General features: G+C 51.6%; 1 protein-coding gene across 1 annotated transcript in view; it reads left to right on the forward strand.

Annotated features, from left to right (window-relative positions):
• Positions 1 to 460: 460 nt before the first annotated feature.
• The window catches only part of LOC310753714 (uncharacterized protein), a gene marked incomplete at its 3' end in the record, with an annotated part of 149,837 nt that continues 135,016 nt past the window's right edge, over positions 461 to 15,281 (forward strand). The window contains exon 1 of the mRNA XM_083595065.1: positions 461 to 1,422. Within this exon, the coding sequence (XP_083451191.1) occupies positions 535 to 1,422 (888 nt within the window). The 5' untranslated portion in view covers positions 461 to 534. The remainder of the gene's footprint in view (positions 1,423 to 15,281) is intronic.

A 15,281-nucleotide genomic window follows, 5' to 3' on the forward strand; every position in this document is an offset into this window, starting at 1 on the left:
TTCAGCCTCTTATTCAGTTTCCATTTACAACCTCTGACTGAGGCAATGGCGGGGGGGGGGGGCGGGGCGATGGACGTCGCACATTCACTGGCTCATTAACTTCAGTACGGTCTTTACAATGTTTTCAACAATGGTTGATGCTGCTGCTGCTGCTCTCGTAAGTGCTGGGAAGACCGCTCCCTCTCTTGCAAACTCCATCGGGCCTAGGGGCGGGGCCTGCACTCACCACTACAGTTTAGAGGCCTGAGCAGCTCCCTGCAGCAAGGGACAAAAATGGTTTTAAATGTTTTAAGTGCTTTTAATTTGCTGCACCTTAAATGGTGGTTTTTTAAATAATATTATATTATTTTATTATTTTATTTCTGCTTGGGGTGGGATAAGTATTTAGTCAGGTGGGGAGTAGTTTAATTTGACATAATTGTTTATTGCTTTGTTTTTATTAATTTATTATTCTGTCAAGTTACTATATAGTTTGTATTTTGCTTTTTAAGGGGAGGGGTCAGGGCTACCTGGGAGTGGGCCTCAGCCAACAGAATGGCTGGGGCAGGTTCCACAGGGGGGGATGTATTGGGACACCCGATCTCAGTGATCACGGGCAGGAGGAGGAGTTATGCTAAGACCAGACCATGTCATTACCGAGGTGGCAGGTTTAGTCATTGTTTGAGGACTATCCCTGCCTCCAGGTCTGGTCCTGACCGGAAGGATACAGGAATCAGCAAGGGAAACCCACATGACCTGAAAGTGTTGCTGTGCAATGCCAGGTCAATGATGAATAAAACCACTGCCATCCACGACCTGATTGTGGATGGAAAGTTTGACCTGGCATGTGTGACAGAGACCTGGTTGAATGAAGCAGATGGGCCTGTCCTTGCCGCTGCTTGCCCACCAGGTTTCTCTTACGCACAGCAACCCAGGTCATGTGGGCGGGGAGGGGGGGTTGCAGTGATTTTTAGGAAGTCATTAGTCTGCACTAGGCATCCTATTGGGAAGACCCAGTTTTCTGAGTGCATGTTCTGGAAGTTGGGCAATAGGGGCAGTACAGGATTCCTATTGGTGTACCAACCTCCCCACTGCACCAAGGATTCCCTGCCTGAGCTGCTTCAGGTCGTGGTGGATATGTTCCTGGAGACACCTAGCTTGGTTGTCCTGGGGGATTTTAACATCCATGCCGACACGACCTTACAAGGGGCTGCTCGGGACTTCGTGGAAAGCATGGCCTCTATGGGGCTGTCCCTGAATAAGTTTGGCTCAACTCATAGCCGCGGACATGCCTTAGACTTGGTGTTTACCTCTACGGATGTTGGTGATCTGACACTAACTAAAAGCGAAACAAAAGAAGTGCCATGGTCAGATCACTTCCTGGTGCAACTGGACTTCTCCACGACCCTTCCCCTCTGCAGGGAGGTGGGACCGATTTGGATGGTCCGCCCCCGCCACTTAATGGATCCAATTGGCTTCCAGAGAGTGGTAGGGGATGTTTTATGATTCAGCTGATTCCCTGGAGGCCCGCTGGAATGCAGAGTTAACCAGGGCTATTGACTGTCTGGCTCCGAAGCGCCCTCTCCGATTGCATGGAGCCCGGACAGCCCCGTGGTTTTCCCCAGAGCTGAGGGCAATGAAACAATCGTTGAGACGGCTAGAGCACCGGTGGCGGAAAACTCATTCTGAATCAGACCGGACACGGGCTAGAGCTCAACGTCGAGCCTACCAAGTGGCAATGGTGACGGCAAAGAGGGCCTTCTTCGCCACCTCCATTACATCTGCAGAAAACAGCAGCAGGAGACTTTTTCAGGTGGTTCGCAATCTATCGGAACCACCTGCACCACTGGGGCCTGGTAGGGACCCCAAGATCTCCTGCAATGCTTTTGCAAAGTTTTTTGCAGATAAAGTCGCTCAGATTCAGAGGGAGGTAGACTCCACTGTGGGAGCAGGGCCAGGGTGGGAGAGTGCTAGAGTTCTGTCTAGTCCTGTTACATGGGATCAATTCCAATCTGTTACCTCCGAGGATGTGGACTGGCTGCTTGGACAAGTGAAACCGACCACCTGTCTCCTTGATACTTGTCCATCCTGGCTGATAAAAGCGAGCCGGGAAGGGCTGGGTGATGGGCTCTGCGGGGTGGTGAATGCTTCCCTCTGTGAGGGAGCCTTCCCAGACCCGCTGAAAGAGGCGGCCATTAAACCGCTTCTTAAAAAAACATCTTTAGACCCGGCCAATTTGGCCAACTATCGCCCATTCTCAAATCTACCATTCTTGGGCAAGGTGATTGAGCGAGTGGTTGCCGAACAACTCCAAGCACGCCTGGAGGATGTGGACCATTTGGATCCCTTCTAATCGAGATTCAGGCCTCATATGGGACTGAAACTGCCTTGGTCGAGCTGGTTGATGATCTCCGGCGGGCTAGGGACAAAGGTGAGAGCTGTTTCCTAGTTCTGCTGGATCTCTCAGTGGCCTTTGACACCATCGACCATAACATCCTTCTGGACCGTCTACAGGGGCTGGGAGCTGGGGGCACTGTTATACGGTGGTTCCGTTCCTTTCTCCTGGGCCATGTCCAGAAAGTGGTGTTGGGGGATGAGTGTTCAGACCCCTGGGCTATCACTTGTGGGGTGCCTCAGCGTTCCGTCCTCTCCCCCATGCTTTTTAATATCTATATGAAGCCGTTGGGAGAGATCATCAGGGGGTTTGGGCTGGGTGTTCATCAGTATGCAGATGACACCCAGCTCTACCTCTCCTTTAAATCAGAACCAGTGAAGGCGGTGAAGGTCCTGTGTGAGTGCCTGGAGGCTGTTGGAGGATGGATGGCGGCTAACAGATTGAGGTTGAATCCTGACAAGACAGAAGTACTGTTTTTGGGGGACAGGGGGCGGGTGGGTGTGGGGGATTCCCTGGTCCTGAATGGGGTAACTGTGCCCCTGAAGGACCAGGTTTGCAGCCTGGGAGTCATTTTGGACTCACAGCTGTCCATGGAGGTGCATTTTAATTCTGTGTCCAGGGCAGCTGTCTACCAGCTCCACCTGGTACACAGGCTAAGACCCTACCTGCCCGCAGACTGTCTCGGCAGAGTGGTGCATGCTCTAGTTACTGTATTTTTCGCCCTATAGGACGCACTTTTTCCCCTCCAAAAATGAAGGGGAAATGTGTGTGCGTCCTATGGGGCGAATGCAGGCTTTCACTGAAGCCTGGAGAGCGAGAGGGGTCGGTGCGCACTTCCCGCCGGGCTCCCAAGCCTTGAGGAGAGCAGCCTGCAGCCCGAAACCCGGAGAGCGCAGCGGTGACTTCCCGCCGGACTCCCCAGGCTTGCGGATAGCAGCCTGTTCTGGGGGCTGGGGCTGGGGCTTGGGCTTCCCCCGCCCCAGCCCCGACCCTGGGGGGAAAATAATTTTTTTTCTTTATTTCCCCCACCCCCCAAAAAAATAATCTAGGTGCGCCCTATGGGCCGGTGCGCCCTATAGGGCGAAAAATACATTATCTCCCGCTTGGACTACTGCAAGCCCCTCTACGTGGGGCTACCTTTGAAGGTGACCCGGAAACTGCAATTAATCCAGAATGCGGCAGCTAGACTGGTGACTGGGAGTGGCCGCCGGGACCACATAACACCGGTTCTGAGAGATCTGCATTGGCTCCCAGTACGTTTTCGAGCATGATTCTAAGTGTTGGTGCTGACCTTTAAAGCCCTAAACGGCCTCGGTCCTGTATACCTGAAGGAGCGTCTCCACCCCCATCGTTCAGCCCAGACACTGAGATCTAGCGCCGAGGGCCTTCTGGCGGTTCCCTCATTGCGAGAAGTGAGGTTACAGGGAACCAGACAGAGGGCCTTCTCGGTAGTGGTGCCCACCCTGTAGAACGCCCTCTCTTCAGATATAAAGGAAATAAGCAGCTATCCTATCTATAAAAGACATCTTAAGGCAGCCCTGTTCAGGGAAGTTTTTAATATTTAACGCTGTACTGTTTTTAACACTTGATTGGGAGCCGCCCAGAGTGGCTGGGGAAACTCAGCCAGATGGGTGGGGTATAAATAATTTATTATTATTATTATTATTATTATTATTATTATTATTATTAGGAGAGGGTAAACCCTTGCCCAAAGTGATATTCTGAAAACTGAGTAGCAGATACAAAGTTCCAAACCTCTCTCGGGTTACTCTGAGATTCTTGGGCATTTGAAACATTGTCTTAAGTCCCACAGTCAAATTTATTTTATCCACCTTTCGTCTATGCCTCCTTTTTCACCTTAGGGTACTGAGACTCTTTCCCCCTTATTACTCACTCAGTAGATCTTGTAGTATGCTGGCTCACTCATAACAATCTTTTCATGCGCCATTTTCTCCACCAGCATCAGGTAGGATTTCCTTAGTTTCCATACGTTTGGAGCAACTTTCCGGACCTCCTTAATACTTCTGCTTCTGTTCTGATTTTTCCTTTTGTTTCTTTAGAGTCCGGAGTTAAATTTTATGCCTCGGAATGCTTCACCGCTTCTCATTCGGAGCTTGTGGCATTGCTTTGCGGGTCTAGAATGGATCCTAGCGTTCACGTCTGCAATCCTGCCTCCTTCCCAAACCCCTGCGGGTTTGACACACATTCCTGCATAAATTTCAGCAGGATGTCCGTGAGTTTGAGAATGTCCACATGGTTAGACCCTGCTCCATAGGCGGGAAACAGCACCCTTTCCACAGTTTCTCCATTTGCAGCCACATCAGACAGGTCCAACAGGGTCTTTTGCTCTCTTTTATTCCTCTGTTGCCCTGCAGGGAGATGTGGGGTAATCCTTAGTCCTGGGATGATATATCCCACAAAGCAAGATCCAGACATGTGAGGGCTAATTCAGGTATACACTCGATGCCCACAGATCCAGAACAAACCATTGAGGAAGGATTCCATCCTTCTGGAAGCAAAGGCTTGGAGAAGCATGGCGTTGAGGTAATCTGGCTGCCACTTGGCAGGGTGGCCCACGGCCTCCTTCAATGTGGTGGTGAGGTCTGGGTAAGTCCTAGACTGAGTGCTGTTAGAGGCAGTCACTTGCCCTGTGATCAAGATGTCAAGGTTGATGTCACAGGTGCTTTTCCCAACAGGGGTTCCCTCCCCTGTGAAGAGGTGGCAGAGGGGTCCTTTTGTGGGTTCCGTCAAGTACAGGTATTGATGGGTAAGGTTCAGGGCTGTCAGGTTCCAGGAAGTGATGTCCCCAGTGGAGTATTGGTCCAAGGTCACAGCCACTGCTACCAAGGGCAGGCCTTGCTTCTGGTGATTTGGTGTGTGAGCACAGATCCAGCAGTTGGGGTAAGGAGCTTCTCTGGCCACCTTGCTCAACAGTCGGATATTTCCTCCTTGCCCCAGGAGCAAAGATCTTGCTCTGGGTACAAATGGGTTGGGCCAACATGCCTCGGTGCAGTGCCTAGGGGATGCAGAGGGTCATTGATTTTCAGAAGTCTCATGTCCTTGGTGACCCGCCCGCCCCACACCTCTGAGGCCCAGTGTGGTCCCACTCGGGGTTTTGTGCAGCCCCTGCGGAGTGAAGCCAGCCTTCCAGGTATTCTGGCCCTTCCCAGTCATTGGTTACTCCAATGTCCCAGAGGCAACAAAATCGCCGTAGGCAAAGTCCTTGCAGGTGGGTTTTCTGGGGCTGAGAGTCCATTCGAAGGCATTGGAACCCAAAAATTAAGTTCTCTGTGGGGTGTTTGGAATCTGTGTAGATATAAACAGCTCGCCCATTGTCCACCTCTGTTTAGTTTGGGTGCTTGGTAACTTCCCCTTGGCTGTAAAGGAGGTAGCTACCGTTCATACATTGCAGGCGATTTTGTTGATTATTATCCAGGGTAAGAATGGCAGTACCCAGGCGGGTGTAATGTCTGTCTCATATAAAAAGTTCCCAATATTGAGTTCCTTGGAGCTGGGGTGTCAGTGAGTGTCTGAGCAAGGTTCGTGGCTCAGGCTGGCAGATGTCAAATTCCCCCATTCGATCCATGTTTGACTTGCCCCTACACTCTACAGTGTCATAGTCAAGAAAGTTGTAGTCCGTTTGTAGACCTGGGCATAAATCCAAGGGGTGTGCACAGTGTGAGCTCCAAGGGAGAAGGATGAGAAGTAGAAGGATGTATTTGTTCATCCTGGAGCAGCGTGGAGCAGTATTAGCTGTCAGAGGCAGTGAGCTGTCAAACAAAGAGGTGAGCTGTCAAACAAAGCGGTTGTCAAGGCAAACTGTCAAACGAAGCGGTGGGCTGGCGTTTTAGCTGGAGTTTGATTCCGGCCCCCTGTGGGATGATCTCAGAGGTCCAGATAGTGCCAGGTTCGCAGTGGAGTCTGGTCCGGTCTGTTGGGCCCGACTCTGGCCTTGATCTGGTCCGGTCTGTTGGACCCAACCCTGGTCCCAATCTGGTCCAGTCTGTTGGACCTGATCCTGATGCCGATCTGGTCCAGTCTGCTGGTCCTCGTCGTTGTCAATGTAGGAGGTTGGAGTGGGCAGAAGTGCAGAAAAAACAGTGTTGGTGTCCTGGGTCTCGTCTTCCTCAGATGGTTGGACCACTTTGCACCTCGTGTGATGAATACAGGCGTTCTTTTCTCCAACCTTAATGGCAGTGGGCAAGGTGAGCAGAATCTGGTACAGTCCTTCCCAGGCTGGTTGCAATAGTTGTTTTTGGTACACCTTCGTAAGGATCCAGTCACCGGGTTGGAAAGAGTGGGCTCGAGCGTCAATGGGCAGAATCTGTCCTTCAATCGCAGCATAGCTGTGAAGGCGATGCAACTGTTTCTGAAGCTGAATAACATAGTTAGTCAGTTCTGATTCCCCTACGTCCCGTTCTGAGAGGGGAAACTGAGTGTTATAGACCGGAGAGGGTCTCCCAAACAAGAGTTCATAGGGAGAAAGTTTCAGGAGGCCTCTAGGAGAGCTGCGGATGTTGTGGAGAACTAAAGGTAGGGCATTTACCCATTTAAGTCCAGTTGCACTACAAATTTCCCCTAGCTGAACTTTTATTTCTTGATTCATGCGCTCTACTTGTCCAGACGAAGCCGGGTGGTATGGTGTATGTAGTTCCCATTTGATACCTAGCACCCATGCAACTTGCTGGATCACCTCCGATGTAAAATGAGTTCCCCTATCACTGTTCAGTCATCGGGGTACCCCATAACGCAGGATTAGTTCATGAAGGAGGGCTCTGGCAACTTCCTGTGCAGTGGCTCTCCTACAAGAAAACCCCTCCACCCAGGAAGAAAATTTATCCACGATGATAAGAGCATGTTTGAACCCTTGGCAAGGAGGTAGAAGTAAGCTTTCGAAGGGAACAAACACCCAGGGTGTGGCCCCTGGGGGGTGATTAGGTTCACATTTGGGATTAAAGATTTGGCATGTGATACAGTTATTTGAGGTGGCTGTGGCCGCAGTAGCCACTTCTGGAGTATACCAGCATCTCTGTATGTTGTCTATCATTTTTCCCTTTCCCCAGTGAGTGCATTGATGAAGAACTCTCACATATTTGGGGATCCATGCCTGGGGCATAATGACCCTCCCATTGAGGAGAGACCACGTTCCATTTATTTTTGTGGCTCCTAAGTATTCCCACCTAGACTTCTCCTCCTATGTGGCTACTTGATACATTTGCTCAAAGTCCACATAAGCAGGCATTTGTATTCCCTGAAACTCGGTTGCATCATTGGAGAGGTGTATTGCTGTTGCCTGAGCTGCCCTGTCTGCCCTCCTGTTTCCCTTTAAGACTTGGTGTGTGCTTTGCAATGGATTACTGCGATCGCCTTTGGCATGTAGATGGCCGTCATCAGTCTTTCCACTAGGGCAGCATGCGAGATCTGTCATCCTACAGCAGTTAAAAACACACGTTGAAGCCCAATCTGTCCTGTTGTATGCCTGGAGGCCTCAAACAACCTTGTGGTAAACCCCCCCCCCCAAAAGCTCAACAACTTCAATCGTTAAAAAAGCTCAACAACTCCCCACCCCTTTTTTCCAAATAATTTTTATTAATTTTCCATTAAGAACATCCAATTAAGAACAAATCAAATCATAATCCAATTCAAGGGGAATAAATAAATAAATAAATAAATAAATAAATAAATAAATAAATACAAATTACAATCCAAATTATTAATTATTAAATTTCACACGGACTTCCCATATTCTGGACCTCTAAAGAATCATCTCACATAATTATATTTCTGCCTTTTCCTTGTTGTTTTCATAATTTCCACATTCTGATCTTAAACTCTCAAAGTCTCCAGTCCCTGGCTAATCAATTCTCAATCATGTTGAACAGTCATGTATCATTTCATCTGGCGAGCACAGCTTAATTTGTGTGTGTGTGTGTGTGTGTGTGTGTATTCCTTTGTCAGTTTGCCAGCACAGCTTTTTGTGGCTTACTATTATCTTCCAGTCCAGGCTATTGTCCAAGTCTGCCATTTTAAGTTTTGTGATGCAGTAAATTCCCGTGTTGTCAAGTTATTATGCATACTGTTCACAGATATATGTAGCAATTGAAATGGAATATTTTCCACAGATATAAATCATTTAGCGATTTTCTGGGGACCCCGCACACTCTCCTCTGGGCCCTAGAAGGGAGCTGCTAGACACCCGTTTCGCCTTCTCTCTCGCCCATAATGAAGAAAAACCTGCAAACAGATGCACTGTATGTTGTGGGATATTTCCCAAATTATTGTCTCAGATCTTTGTAGAATCAGCCAAAGGATGTTTCCCACTCACACGAAAAAGGGAGGAATACGCTTTTTCCATCCTGTGTCACAACTAGCAAGCACCATCTTTGTTCCTCTCCTTTATCTTTGTGAAGTCCAATTAAAACTGCTCAGCTGAATAATCAATTTCAAATAAAAGTCCATCTGTACTCGGTTTTAAAAAATTAGATCTTTTTTAATGACGCTCGGCATATAAAAGCAAATGTAGATATAAAAGAGAGAACGTACCAATCACCTCCGTAAATCCAAGCACCGTGATGAGAATCTCTTTGAAGTCCAAACTTAGACACCAGTGACTGTGCAGTTCCACAGATTTTTCCCCCTTATCTCCATCAGTCCATAATACGCCTGTTTTTCCCCCAAATCTTACTAATTTTTAAGAAACAGGTGTCCCTGCTCGAGAGAATGACTCAAGAGAGTGCCCAGTTTCTGTGCCAGGCTTAGCACCCAAAGTCCTCTGCTCCCACATCTGCCAGATAACGGACTCCACGGGTTAGACAGCCCTCTCCTACCCTGGAGAGAGATCAACAGGACTAATTACCGTATTTTTCGCTCCATAAGATGCACCTAGTTTTTAGAGGGGGAAGGCAAGAAAAAATATATTCTTTAAAGGGAGCACTGAGTGGAGCCTGTATGCATCCCAGGCTCTGCTCAGCGCTCCCTTTCACGAGCCGCGTGGAGCGTGTGTGCGGCACTTGCAGGCTTTCCCCTGAGGAGGGAGAAGGGAAAAAACCCCCAAGAGCCACACACACGCTCCGCGCGGCTCGTGCGGGCTTTTCCAGGAGGTGGGGGAAGGGACAGAGGGGCTAAGCCAGAAGCTAGAACAGCAAGTGGGAGCACTGTGCAGTAATCCCTCTCACTGTTCTGGCTTCTGGGACAGCTTCGCAGCCTGCATTCGCTCCATAAGACGCACACACATTTCCCCTTACTTTTTAGGAGGGAAAAGGTGCGTCTTATAGAGTGAAAAATACGGTACTCTCATATCAGTCCTGAATTTCCGGCACGACTGGGGGTCCGATCTCATGGGAGGCAGCCATTTCCTTTGAAAAAAGCTCAACAACTTCAATCCTAAAAAAAAGGTCAATAACTTTGTTCACTTCATCAAATCTGGCCCTCTTTGAAAAAAGTCTGGGCACCCCTGCTCTAATGAGAGCTATTAATTCATCTGCTTGGGGTCTGTATTGAGGGTTTATGGGTTTGGCCTTGAGTATCTCAAAATCAGAAACTACTGCATATCCAGATTTTCTTTCTCCATTCACTACTTTGGACTTTCCGTCCGTGTATAATATTAATTCAGGGTTGTCTAAGGTGAGGTGGTCTAAATCTTCTCAGGGTTTCTTGGCTTGTCGGACTATCTGGGTACAGTCATGGTGTGGAGAGCCATCTTCTGATAAAGGTAATAGTGTAGATGGAGGGAAAGCCTGAGCAAGTAAGTGTATCTATGAGGGCGGAGTTAAGATGGCCGCCGTGTAAGGTTTCTCATTCCAGCGCTCTCCGATCTCTTCTCCTGAATTGGATTTTACAACTGCTGGAGTAAGTTATTTATTTTAGTTTTGCATTCTGCTAGACAAGTAATTGCTGGACTCCCTACTGGTGTGATGCCAGATTTTAATTAAGTTTGACAAAGGAGGATTGCTGTCAGCGCTGCCCAAGGTCCCAGCTCACACAAGACCAACGCTGCTCCTTGCCCAAGTTTAAAAGTCTTTATTGAAGTTCAGTCTCATTTCTAGACGCGCAGCGCGCAACGCTACATCTGTCCGTCAGACCGTAGAACTCCCATCTGAATCTCCTCCCCCCTGACACCAGCTTACGATTCTAGCCTTACTCCACCTCTTCCTCTGTTCCTTCTTTCTCTGGGTCCTTCTGCTAGTCGGAGTCTCAGCCCTCCGAGATTCTTCTGACGCTGATTCTCCCGACTCCTCCCCCCCCCTCTTTCGGGCTTTAGGACCTGGCTCCCAATCCGGGTTTTCTGCTGTCCCGCGCTCCTCCACATTTGAACTTGGCGCGCGCGCGCAGCCTCCCACTTTCCTTCTGACCGTTACACTTGTGTCACTGCTCCCCCTTTCGGGGAGGCTAGCTGGACCTGGCCTTCCCTCCGTCTCCCCACTCCCCGATGGAGGAGAAGCTGGTCCTGACTCACGTGACTCTTCCCCCCCACTGTGCTCTGGTGGGGGAACTGGCCCTACTGCTCCGCTACTCCCTTGGGACTCCCCTCTGGTTCCTTGTTTATGGATCGTCCCCTCTGGGATTCGCCTCGCCCTTACCATAGGCGCCCCCTCCTGGGAATCTTCAGATTCGCTGGAGAAGCTCATGGAATCTCTCGGTCCACTGTCATATTCCCCTACGCTCCCCTCTGATTCCTCTCCTCCGCTCTCTATTTGCTCTCTCCCCTGCTCTCCTGCTCCTGAGCCTCTGACAATTGCTTTGGATTGATGGCTAAGGAAAAAAACTGCAGCGACAGCGAGAGCCCTCTGAGTCGCTTAACCAGATCAAAAACAAAATCTAAACAACTAAGCCTGACAGACCTCTCGGACTGGGCAATTGCCGAAATTGAACAAGAGGTGCCTGATGGGCTAGAAACAAGGACAGGGGAGCGGGTGGAGGAGGGGGGCAATGGGCATGACGCCGACTCAGTCTCCCCACAGTTCTAAACAGCAGCTAAACAGTTTTTTCGCAGGACCCCACCCCACCAAGCAACCAAAAGGCCCAAGGCTGAAAAGCTCAAAGAACAACGGGACCACAGGAAAGAGTTCAGAGATTAAAGCAACCCAATCATCCCACGCCGCTGCCCAGACAACTCCTCAAAAGCTACCTTCACCATACGGAGCTAACGAGGAGATTACAATCAGACTGCGGCAGTTTGGATCCTATTCAACTCAATATATAACACCCCTCCCCTCTAAGTTCCAGTCCTGCCCGGGAGGTCGCATTCATAGTCCTCAAGGTACGCCGTCGGCCTACGTGTGCGTTGCGGCCTGGGGTGTTCCCTGGTCCGGGGTTCAGGTTCTGGCTCGTGTTCCAAGGATGCTGGCTGTGATGGGGCTGTTTGGTCTGGCGCAACCGGCTCGCTCAGTCGTGGTTCTGGTTCCGGCGTCCTTTCGGCCTCACGGGTCCTCTCTGTATTTACTGATTCTGCCTCTCCTGCTTGCCCCTGCTGCTCTATGGGCCTCACCGCCCCACTGTTAGCACCTCGTACGACACGGGGCCAGTGACCCTGGTGACTGTGGCGGGTACCCATGCAGGGCCTGCCCCAAAATTCTTTGCATACACTGGGTCCTGGGCCTCGAAGGTCCGGGGGTTCCTGCCTTCCCCCACCACTACCTCATCCTGAGCTCTATCGGGGTGAAGGCGGTCCAATCTGATTGCAAGGCGCCGACCCATTAGTAGTTCAGCGGGGCTCCGGCCAGTCGTTGAGCTCGGGGTGCTGTGCTGTGCTAGAAGGAATGTGGCAAGGCGGTACTCTCAATCCCCTTGCGTCATGCGGCGAAGGGTGTCCTTGGTGGTCCGCACCATGCGTTCTGCTTGGCCATTGGTGGCAGGGTGGAATGGCGCCGAACGGATGTGGCGGATGGCGTTCTGCGCTGTGAAGGTCTGGAATTCTCCTGATGTAAATGCAGTCCCGTTGTCTGAGACGAGAGTGTCAGGGAGCCCGTGGGTTGCAAACAGCCTGCGTAGTACCCGGATGGCTGCAGACGTAGAAGTGGACGGTACCAGTGCGACTTCCAGCCATTTGGTGTAGGAGTCCACCACTATGAAGAATGTTTTCCCCTGAAAGGGGCCAGCGAAGTCCACATGCAGGCGTGACCATGGTGCTCGGGCGGACTCCCAGGACTGGACTGGGGCCCTTGGGGGATCTGGGTGCGATTCTTGACAGGCCTGGCAGTGTTTGACCCAGGCCTCTATCTCTCCGTCGATCCCCGGCCACCACACATAACTCCTGGCAAGGGCCTTCATTCTTACTACCCCTGGGTGTGTCTCGTGTAGAGCTGTGAGGACCCTTTTGCGGAGGGGCTGGGGAACAACGACCCTGCTTCCCCATAACAGGCACCCCTTGTGGGCCGACAGTTCATGTTTGCGGGTTGTGTAGCCGGCGAATTCTGGTCCGGGGCTGCTGCTGGGCCATCCCCTCCACACCCAGTCCAGGACCCGGGAGATGACCCTATCTTTCTTGGAATGGTGTGCAACTTCTTGTGCCTGAATGGGGCGGTCGGGAAGCAGCTCCAGGCTCATAACCTCTTGTGCAGGTGCTGGGTCGGGGCCTGTTTCCGGTAGTGGTGGGGGAAGGCAGGAATGGTAAAAGTTCAATAGTCCCAAGAAGGCCTGAAGTTCAGTCTTGTTCTTGGGCGCTGGGGCATCACAAATGGCCCGTACCTTGTCCCCAGTCAGGTGGACCCCTTCTGCGTCCACCATGAATCCCAGAAAGTCCACCTGAGGCACTCCTAGTAGACATTTTTCCCGCTTCACCTTGAGACCCGCCGTCTGGAAACGGTGCAGAACGGTGCGGAGGTGGTCCTCAAACTCCTCGGGTGGGGGCCCGGCAATCAACACATCATCGAAGAAGGGGGTGACACCAGGAATCCCTTTAAGGAGAGAGTCCATTAGATTCTGGAATATGCCTGGTGCCACGCTGACACCGAATTGCAGCCGCTTTACCCTGAACGCTCCTCTGTGCGTCACAATCGTCTGTGCCTCTGCTGTGGCCTCATCTACTGGCAGCTGTTGATAGGCTTGGGCCAAGTCCAGCTTGCCAAAAATTTTCGACCCAGCCAGGGTGGCAAGGACATGGCTGACCACTGGCACTGGGTATGCATGGGCCGTGAGGGCCTTGTTTATGGTACATTTGTAGTCTGCGCAGATGCGGACCGAACCATTAGGCTTGACAGGTGTGACGATTGGGGTTTCCCAGGGGGCATTAGGCACCGGCTCTAGCACTCCTTGCTCCACGAGTCGGTCCAATTCCTCGTCTATACGGGGTTTCAGGGCGAACGGGACCCGGCGGGCCTTGAGCCTGACCGGTCGTACTGCGGGGTCAAGCTGTAGAGCAACGGGGGGGCCCGTATACTGTCCCAATTTCCCATCAAAAACCCCCGGAAATTCCTTGCATATGGCGTCCACGTCCACTTGTAAGCTCGTGTGGTTCACCCCGGTGACGGCTAGCCCCAGTGGTCCAAACCATGCCAATCCCAGTAAGCTAATGTAGGGGACCTTGACCACAAGCAAGTCCAGTTGCCGCGTCCACCCTCGGTATTGCACCCTGAAGGTCCCCACCCCCATTGTGGGGACCTTACGTTTCTGGAAGTCCCGGAGGGTGAATGGGGCCGGCCTGAGTTTGGGACCCCCAGTAGGACACAGTTTCCTTAAGGTCCTTGCCGAGATTATGGATAGAGTTGAACCCGTGTCAAGCTCCATGCGGCATGGGGCCCCCTCTATCTGTACCTCCACATATATTTTCTCTACGTTGGGGTGGGGCAACTGGTATACCTGGAAGTCCGTGAGCTCCGTCGAGTTGCCTTGGTGCGTTGGACCTCGGGACCTGGGGCTCTTGGATTGGTCATCTGATGCCTGGCGTCGGGTGGGCCGAGCCCGACACACCCGGGCGATGTGTCCCAATTTTCTGCACTGCCTGCACTCTGCGTTGCGGAAACGGCAGGTCCTCCTCTCGTGACTTTCTCCACAGCTTGCGCAGTTCCCTCCTTCTCGTCGAGGCAGCTGTGGTATGTGGGCTGCTTGAGTGCGCTGCTGTACTCGGTGCACCTCCTCCCTGTTGGATCCTGAGTCGTCGGTGAGGTCTTTGTGGTGGACCCTCGGTTGGGACGGCTGGCTCGGCCGTGCCTCTTGCGTCGACCTCTCGGCAGCTTCCGTTGCCAGGGCCTCCTCCAGAGCGACCTGGAACGTTAGGTTCTTCTTAGCGTAGAGGCGTCGTTGCAGCTTCTCATCCTTCAGGCCACCGACAAGGCGGTCCCGAAGCATGTTCTCCAGCTCTGAGAAGTTGCAGAACCGGGCGGCTTGGCGGAGAGAGGTCACAAACCCAGTTATGGTTTCCCCAGGGGCTTGCCGCTTTGCATAGAAGGCATTTCGACGAGCCACTACTGAGGGCTGTGGCGAAAAGTGCCCCTTCAGATGTTCCATTATTGTTTTGTATGGAACAGTAGCAACGTCTTCAGGCGCAAGGAGAGCCCGGGCGATTTCAAACGTCTCCTCTCCGCAGACGCTGAAGAATATTGCCCTCTTCTTGGCGTCTTCTTCATCGGTGACCCCTTTGGCTTCTAGGAGGAAGGTGAAACGGGAGGCGTACGCTTCCCAGTCTCCAGATGCTGGGTTGAACGGCGAGAAGCTGCTGTCGGTTGCCATTCTGGGTTCCTTGTGTCCCGGAGCTGAAGCCTGGATACACGGTGCGAGGCAGCGGTGCGGCAGGTGGCGGTGCTGCGGTGCTGTGTGTGGCAGTCAGCTCAGCAGCATCCCACCTTCGTCGCCAGTGAAATATACTCAGAGTCGCAAAGTGATTTCATGCTCTTTATTCAGCTCATAGTGGTGAGGAGGAATGAATGAATGGAAGTCCCCTCAAAGTATCTGCTTTATATACATTACTTAC

The sequence above is a fragment of the Podarcis filfolensis genome, assembly GCF_964270895.1.
Source record: "Podarcis filfolensis genome assembly, chromosome: W".
NCBI classification, from domain to species: Eukaryota; Metazoa; Chordata; class Lepidosauria; order Squamata; family Lacertidae; genus Podarcis; species Podarcis filfolensis.